At 52.3% G+C, this 8,623-nt stretch overlaps 1 protein-coding gene across 2 annotated transcripts; it reads right to left on the bottom strand.

Moving 5' to 3' along the window:
* LOC102170823 (cytochrome P450 1A1) lies at positions 2,288–8,307 on the bottom strand. Of its 2 annotated transcripts, none has more exons than XM_005695137.3 (7): positions 8,186–8,307; positions 4,966–5,828; positions 4,271–4,397; positions 4,093–4,182; positions 3,877–4,000; positions 3,664–3,750; positions 2,288–3,501 (listed from the first exon to the last, which is right to left on the bottom strand). In XM_005695137.3, the coding sequence occupies exons 2-7, from the start codon at positions 5,800–5,802 to the stop codon at positions 3,216–3,218; spliced, it is 1,551 nt and encodes a 516-aa protein (XP_005695194.1). In that variant the 5' UTR covers positions 5,803–5,828; positions 8,186–8,307; the 3' UTR covers positions 2,288–3,215. The 2 variants fall into 2 exon arrangements, with proteins under 2 accessions (XP_005695194.1, XP_013828543.1); XM_013973089.2 differs by having other exon boundaries at positions 4,966–5,825; positions 8,186–8,300.

Here is an 8,623-nt window from a genome sequence, read left to right as displayed (position 1 = left end):
TCTCTCTGCATTTGCATGTTTTAGACATTTCGTATAAATGGAAACATGCAATATGTAGCCCGCTATCTCTGGCTTCTTCACTTAGCATCATGATTTGAAGGCTCATTTATGTTATATCATATAAGCTTTTTATTTTATTGATTTTTTAATTGATTGTTGGCTGTGCTGGGTCTTCAATGCTGCACACGGACTTTCTCTAGTTGTGACAGAGGGAGCTACTCTCTGGTTGTGGTGCATGGGCCTCTTGCTGGGGTGGCTTCTCTGTTGCGGAGCACAGGCTCTAGGGCATGCAAGTTTCAGCGGTTGTGGTGCAGGGGCTCGGTAGTCGCAGCTTGTGGGCTCTAAGGCGCAGGCTCAGTAGTTGTGGCTCGGGGGATTGGTTGCCCAGTGCATGTGGAATCTTCCCCAACCAAGGATCAAACCTGCGTCCCCAGCATTGGCAAGTGGATTCTTAACCACTGGGCCACCAGGGAAGTCCTACAAGTTTTTTTTTTTTTTTTTTTAAGTAAAAAATAAATCAATATAAGAATGATTGGAGGCCAAGTTCCTCATCCTCCTATATAAACAGGGTTGCTCCAGCTGACTTCAGCTCCTTCCTGGAAGTAGCCTGAAACTTTTGATGAGTGGGAGTGCCTACCTAACTGAAAGCACAGTGCATGAATGTCAACCCCTGGTCACTGCACAGTGCTTCAGGAAGAAGGCTGGGCTAGGGTCACAGCACAAGATGCATCTCCTCTCAGAGTCCCTTAGCCAGAATAGCTCCTGATTATGTAGGTCCAGGGGTTTCCCTGGTAGCTCAGCTGGTAAAGAATCCACCTGCAATGCAGGAGACCCTGGTTCGATTTCTGGGTTGGGAAGATCCCCTGGAGAAGAGATAGGCTACCCACTCCAGTATTCATGGGCTTCCCTGGTGGCTCAGATTGAGCGTCTTCACTTTCACTTTTCACTTTCATGCACTGGAGAAGGAAATGGCAACCCGCTCCAGTGTTTTTGCCTGGAGAATCCCAGGGACAGAGGAGCCTGGTAGGAAGCCGTCAACGGGGTCACATAGAGTCGGACACGACTGAAGCGACTTAGCAGCAGCAGCTGGTGGCTCAGATAGTAAAGAATCTGCCTGCAATGTGAGAGACCTGGGTTTGATTCCTGGGTTGGGAAGATCCCCTGGAGGATGGCATGGCAACCCACTCCAGTGTTCTTGCCTGGAGAATCCTCATGGACAGGGAAGCCTGGTGTGTTGCAGTCCATGGGGTTGCAAAGAATCGGACATGACTAAGTGACTAAGCACAGCATAGCATGTAGGTCCGTCTCTGTCCCTACTTGCTACCACTATGACTTTAGTGTTGAAATCTGGAACAAAGTCAGCATATGGGACCTGATCAAACACCTTGTTCTCCATCTGTGACCAGATGTGGGATCTAATATAGTGCAGGACCTGAGCCTGGTATGGCTAGTGAAGAGCAAGCAGACCGTGACTTCTGAGCTGAGAACCCCCACCCAGTACAGTGACCACAGTCTACTTCTTGGACTTGAGATCTACTGCTGTGAGACCCAAGTGAGTCTGCCTCCCATCTTTCAAGGAGGGCCCTGTGCATATATCCCCAAGACCTGGTCACCTTTCCCGCACCCACTCCCCTGCCCACCCAGCCCGCTCTGGCTCTGTGCTTCACCCTCCTGTTGTGTATCTGGCTGTTAGAGACCCGGTCACAATGAACTGGGGTCTTCTCAGTTGGCTCTAGTGGTAAAGAACCCACCTGCCAATGCAGGAAACATAAGAGATGTGAGTTCAGTCCCTGGATTGGAAAGATCCTCTGGAGGAGGGCATGGCAACCCGCTCCAGTATTCTTGCTTAGAGAATCCCATGGACAGAGGAGCCTGGCAGACTATAGTCCATAGGGTCACAGAGAGTCGGACACAACTGAAGCGACTTAGCATGCATCCACGGACAATGAATCGGATAATGTGTTAATAAGTTAGTTCCCCTAACCAGCTTAGGAGGCTCTTGAAGGCACCATTTTTTATTCACTTTATCTCCCCCAATGCCTGCTTCAGAGAATGCTCTTCATCAATGTGTGATCAGTTAGAGAAGGAGGAAGACAGTGAAGTGACAGAGTCTTGTGCCCAAACCAGACTGTGAGCTGCTTGAGAGCAGCGGCTTCTGACAGCTCCTGAAAGCACCGCCTCCTCCTCCCCCGCTGTGTCCTCCCACAGCAAAACCCAACACGAGACTGGGCTCAGAATGGGCATGTAGATGACTTCATTCAAGATTTTTAAAGTCTCCACCAATAAGGACTTCTGAATAATATCTTTATTTAGCTCAGGTAGATAGATATTTCCTACACATTTCTGGATACCTGGGTTAGAATTTTCTTCATGGCTCTCAATAAGCTGCTCTTAAGCTCTCGTATATGGTAAATACAAACATGCAAATACAATGCAGGCTAAAATTTTTAAAAGACTTTTTAACACAGGGTATATTGAAAGGAGATGCAGTAGAAAGTGACTCGATTACCACCCCCTCCCTCTTGATCCAGTCCTGGTGCCTGGATTTGGGCCCTCCCTCTGCTCTCTGCTTCTGTTAGACACAAGTTCTCAGCCCTCCCTGGACAGGAACAAGGGCCTCACAAGGCCAGGCAGCAGCCCCACCCCTGCCTGCAGAGAGGAAGGTCATCTCCCAGGCAGAGTGTCCCAGACCCTAGTGGTCAGATTGCTCAGTCTTGTTTAAGCAGGGAGACCACTTCCATGTCAGTATTCTGGACTGCCTCTTCCCTTCAGTCTTGATGGCTCCCAATTGTCAAAGAGATTGGTCAGGCCCTGGTGTGACCTGCTCTGAATGTTTCTCAGGCTAGTCAGCCTCCATGGAAAGCCAACCAGCTTGTGGGCTGGGCCCAGGGGCTTCCCAAAACCTCTTTAGAGGTTTCCAGAGGCCTGAGGATCTTCTAGCCCTTCCAGCACAACTTCAGAAGGGCTCCATCAGCTCCTGTGTGGCCTCTGATGTGTCCGCTATCTGTGGTCAGTGTGCAGAAGGACAAGTCCAGGATGGGGGGCAGGTATGATCCCTCAAGCTTGCCCACAGCTCAGACAGCAAAAAAATCAGCCCAACAATGTCTGCGGGTTTAGGCTCCGCTGGGCTAGGCCCCTGGCCTGGCTGCCCAGACAGGGGCAGGGCTGTCTGTGCCCCAAGAGCACATGGGCTGTCCAGGCTGCAGGACGCTCCCCTAAGAGCGCATGCGCACCTGAAAGTGCTCACAGCGGGCATGCTTCATGGTCAGCCCATACAGGGGGGTCATGTCCACCTTCACACCCGGGGTCACGTGGAATTCCACCTGATGCAGCAGGATGGCCAAGAAGAGAAAGACCTCCAAGCGGGCAATGATCTCACCAATGCACTTCCGCTTGCCCAAGCCGAAAATAATCACCTTCTCACTCAGTACTTTGTTGACGGTGCCATCAGTAGTGAGAAACCGTTCTGGCCGGAACTCAGATGGATCCTCCCATAGCTTCCTGTAATCAGAGAGAAGCAGCTGAAGAGGCAGCCTGGGGACTCAGAACCATCAAGCGGGTTGAGCCCCTGCTGAAAAGAATAGGGTTCAGGCAAGTGGCCCAGAGACAGCAAAGTGTGAAGCTCAGGAGCTGGGGAGCTTTCCCTGCCCCTTCTCGACTTACTGGTCATGGTTGATCTGCCACTGGTTCACAAAGACACAGCGCCCCTTGGGGATGTAAAAGCCATTCAAATTGGTGTCTCTTGTGGTACTGAGGAGGGAGGAAGCTCAGTCAGGCTCAGGGCCACAAGGAGATCTCCCTGCCTCCCATACCCTGTCCTTCCTACCACCCTGATCAGGCCCAGCATCAGACAGCAGCAGATCCATGGGGCCTCACCTGTGTGGGATGGTGAAGGGGACGAAGGAGGAGTGTCGGAAGGTCTCCAGGATGAAGGCCTCCAAATAGGGCAGCTGAGGTCTGTCAGAGAGCTGGGGCCACCGCGCCCTGCCAATCACTGTGTCTGCAGAGCACAGAGGACCAGACAGGTCAGGGGCCACTCAGACCTTGGCTGGGCCTCCTGCCTTGAGCACTCTGAGGGAAGCCACCACCTACCCAGCTCCTCCTGAATCTTTTTTTGCACCCTGGGGCTTGTCACCAGGTACAGGAGGCTCCAGGAAATGGCAGTTGTGACTGTGTCAAACCCTGGCCAGGGGAGAACAGAGGGAGAAGTTAGGTACTTGGTGGGTCAGGGCAGCTGGCCATAGGAATGGTATAATGGGGTAATTCATACCGGCTCCAAAGAGGTCCATCACGATATTAATGATCTTCTCATCCGACAGCTGGATATTGGCATTCTCGTCCAGCCTCTTATCCTGACAGTGCTCAATCAGGCTGTCTGTGATGTCCCGGATGTGACCCTGGGTAGGGAAGGCCCACAGGTAAGGAAGATCCCAAACCCAGAACTGCCTCTCCATCCAGACCTGGTCCCTTCCCATCCCTAGCATCTTTATCCAAGAGGTGACCACACACACACACCCCTACCCTCCCAGCTTCTCTTGTCTTTCCAAGGCTCTCTCCTGACCCGGAATATGTGCAGCCCCAACTCAAGGGACATTTGACAGAGTCTAGTAACATTATCATCTGCACATGCCCTTTACACTTTTCTCTCCCATGAGGCCAGAAGACCAACTCTTCTTGGCTCCTTCCAAGACCAACTCTTCTTGGTTCCTACCACAACTAACTTAGGGTCCTGCACGGACTGGCTGTACAGTAGATACTGCTGTGTGATGGGTAGTTAGAAGGGCTTGACAATAAAAAGTTCTATTTTCCTGCCAAGGATGGAATCCCCTCCACTACTGGCTTCAAAATCCCAGGCTGAAGGCCTGTGAAAGCCTACCAAACTCCACTCAGCCCCAGCTATCTCTGACTCCTGACCCCTGACTCCACCTGCTCCCTACCACCCACCTGCCTCTCCCTAGGGTATACCTTCTCAAACGTTTTATAGTGTTCCTTGACTATCTTCTGTACAAAGACGTAGAACCTCCGATTCAGGTCCTTGAAGAGGTCCAGGGCAGTGTTGGGCAGGTAACGGAGGACAGGGATGAAGTCAGCTGGGTTCCCGGAGGCAGTTATCTCCCCAAACTCATTACTCAGGTTGATGAGGCTAAGAAACTCTTGGTCATCGTGGTCATAGCGCCGGCCAAAGCACATGGCACAGATGACATTGGCCACTGAGACCACTACATACCTGTAGGGGTCGAAGCGCCCAGGGCCTGACATCAGCTCCTGGAACTTGCCCAGGAGGTACTCGGCCTCCTTGCTCACATGCTCTTCCAAGTAGCAGGAGGACAAGGATGCCGGGTCTGAGGCGGTGGAGAAACTCTTCAGGGCATTCTGGGCCAGGCGTCGCCGGGCAGCCCACACCGGTCCAGAGTCTGGGTTGAAGGTCATGCTCTGGCCTTCAGTGATCAAAGTGAAGCTGTAGAGGTCAGGCCGGCCCTTGAAATCATCGCCCTGCCGCACCAGGGCCTGCCGGATGGTGTCCAGGCCACTGAGCACCAGCACGGGTGTGTAGCCAATGCGGATCTGCAGCACGTCCCCATAGCGCTGGCTCAGCTGCGACAGGACCACGTGTGGGTTCTTCCCCAAGGTCAGCACGTGCCCGAGCAGGGGCCAGCCCCAGGGCTCTGGTGGACTCTTCAGGCCTTGAGGGACCCGAGGCCGCCAGGTCCTGACCACCCAGAATACCAGGCAGAAGACAGCAGAGGCCAGGAGAAGTTCTGTGGCTGAGATGGGGATGGGGAGTCCAAACACAGAAAACATGATCCACGTAGATTCCAAGGTGGCTGCTGAGAGGTCAGATGGGAGGAAAGGGTCAAAAGATCTGACAGGAGGATGGAAGGAGCCAGTGTCCTAAAATGTCAGCACATCAGTCAAGAAAAGGGAAAACCTTATCCAGAACTGTTCACTGGGCGTGAAATGGGAGAGGAGATAGGAGAAGCTGTTTGTGGAGCTGCCAACTCCATACCAAGAATTTCAGTCATTCTTCATTCAGTCCTGGCCACAGCCTTTGTGGTAGGCAGCTCTGAGGCTCAGAAAAAGTACATAACTTGCCCAAAGTCACACAGCCAGCAATGATAGAATCCAAACCCAATCCAAACTTGTCTAATTCCAGAACACCTTACCTGCCATACCAAATCTCAGTGTCAGTCTGTGATTTCCATAGAATACCTATACTATTATTTATCTCATATTTTTCTAAAATCAACTTTAAATCCACCCACGTAGCACTGTTTCACACAGTAACATCTGTGTGAAAATACAGGTTTGTTTTTTTCCCCTAACATATATTAAAATAAGCACATAATTGATGTGTATCACCCAATTCTCCTGAGTATTACCCACCCAACTTGGGACAACACTACCAAAGAACTAAGGATCCCCTCTTCTTAAGCCGCGTTTCACATCTGGGGAAACTGACCTCCAGAGGAGGCACTGACTTGGCTAAAGGCACCCAGCTCTCAGACAGAGCCAGGGCTCAGACCTCTTAGGTAATGTTTCCTGGGAAGATTCATGGCCATCTTCCCCGTTCCTATGTTCCTGTCATAGGTACAGGAGTGGTCAGATCAACGGATGAAAAGGAATTTTCTCAGTACTGTCAGTTCTCTACGGTTCAAAGCCAGGATCTAGGGAATCTGGCCAGACACCGGGACACAGTCGGGAGGGGACAGGGGACTGCCCCCTTTCCTTACTGTCTAAGCCACAGTGCCCTTAGCCCCAGCTCTCTGAGCTCAGCAGACTCACAGTTTAAACGCAGCAGGAGGCCAACTAGATTGAGGCTCCCGGTCACACAATTCCAGGCCAAGGTTTTCACTGGGCTCAGTTCTCAATGAATGAATAGTCTGGACCTCCCCCATTTGCCAGTCACTCAAGAGCTGTGAATAAATGGAAGGATCCTACCAGGCAGAGGCTGTAAGAAAACTCTGGACTGGAATATGAGAAACTAGGAATGGAGCTAAATTTAACTGACCCTGACACAATACTTTCTCTAGGTTCAGTCTAGACAGGGTGTGCAAATTCATGGACTCCTCTCTTCGAGGCGAGGGGCTATGACAGGGGCATCTTACTGATGCCCTGGACTGGAGGTCAGGAGACAAGGGTTCCAGGCTTTATGACATGGCCTTGGATTGGACAGTTCATTTTACGCTTCTGGGCTTCAGTCACATCACCTGAGAGAAGGGATGGGACATGGTCTCTGATTCAGGGTACCCAGCTGATCTCAGATAAGAGAAAACTCTGATCTTTTCTTTGAGGTTAAGCGTGAAGTTTCCCTACAGAAGAGCCACCCAAGATGGGGAGGTTGTATGGTTCCTTCCTGAACTACTATAGCTATCTGTCTAGGGAGGCTTCCTGAAGGAGCTGAACCCCAAAGCACACTTGAGTCCAGACTCCTTGAGCAAACTGGGGACACTGCTAGGCCTTGGCGTGCCATGGGGTCCCCTTCTGCACACTGGGTGCTCCAAAGACCCCTAGCCTTTGTAAGATGGTAGGAGGCCAAGAGAGGTGTGATTGCTGAGCTTTCAGGGTCAAGTTTTCTGCAGAGGGCAGTCTCTCACACTGATCCGCCCCAGCAGAGGCCAGAGAAGACAGCGGAACAGGGCAGGCCCCTGGACAATGCCCAGGACCCCCTCTCAGATCAGCCTCCCTTGTCCAGCCAACACCTCTCAGCACTGACAAGCTATGCCTCCGGAGGGTGGCCCCAGCCAGGAGCAGCTTTTGGATAAGGCAGGGTACAGCTGGTAAGAACCCCACTTGCCCCCTTACCCACCCTGACCGCAGAGAAGCCTCCTGCTCACAGAGCCTGAAGGAGTGCTGTACTGGCTCACACAGTCTCTCACACCTGTGTCCTATTCCAACCTTCCAGGTGACCTCCATGGGGAAGCCCCCAGGCATTCCAGGAGTCAGTAGGGGATGAGCTGGAGCCTAGTCCTGGAATGCTGAGAGGGGAGCAGTTCTGGCACTAGCCGTGGAATCTTGGGCAAGTCCAGCCCTTCCCCTGGCTTCAGTTTCCCCACTTAGTGAGGGAAGCTGGACTGCCTCCTTACTAAGGACACTCATAGCCTCCTTTATTTTTTATTTATTTATTCTTTTTAAAATTTTCCTTTTGGCGGAGGGAAGCGACAACCCAGAAACCCCCAGCACTCACCTGTGGCTGTGAGGGGGTGCAGAGATGGGCCGGGAAGAGTGGTCTCTGGAGCCAGGGACCCTAAAGAAGATCAGGGAAGGCTCCAAGGAATTGTCACCTTCAGAGCGAGGGTGAAAGAAATGCCACCTTTATAGGCAGCTTGGGCGTGTGGCCACGCCTCCCGGAGCGCGGGGATGGGAAAGAGGGAGGGGCAGGGGGGAGGGGAACTGGTCGCTTTTGGAAGCTTTGGGACGGAGGAGGGAGGGGCGAGAGAGGAAGCTGGGGGATAGGTAAGAACCAACTCTGGGGATGCCTCGATCAAGTGCTGGCTCTTAAAGGGATGAAGGCTAGGGACACTTGGGACCCTCAGTTCCAAGCTACCCCTGGACAAGCTCAGAGCCCAGCTGGGGAGGAGTTTGGGGAAGAAATCCCATGATAGCCCGAAAGAGGGTATAAGGG

The sequence above is a fragment of the Capra hircus genome, chromosome 21, assembly GCF_001704415.2.
Source record: "Capra hircus breed San Clemente chromosome 21, ASM170441v1, whole genome shotgun sequence".
NCBI lineage: Eukaryota > Metazoa > Chordata > Mammalia > Artiodactyla > Bovidae > Capra > Capra hircus.
This window is presented reverse-complemented; position numbering and strand designations above follow the sequence as displayed.

Bases quoted from the DNA above. Each gene is read 5' to 3' on its own strand.
- LOC102170823 (XM_005695137.3), bottom strand. From the start codon at position 5,802: ATGTTTTCTGTGTTTGGACTCCCCATCCCCATCTCAGCCACAGAACTT. The intron at 4,398-4,965 runs GTATACCCTAGG...TTCCCTACCCAG, and splicing joins ACTATAAAACGTTTGAGAAG to GGTCACATCCGGGACATCAC. The intron at 4,001-4,092 runs GTAGGTGGTGGC...TGTGCTCTGCAG, and splicing joins AAAGATTCAGGAGGAGCTGG to ACACAGTGATTGGCAGGGCG.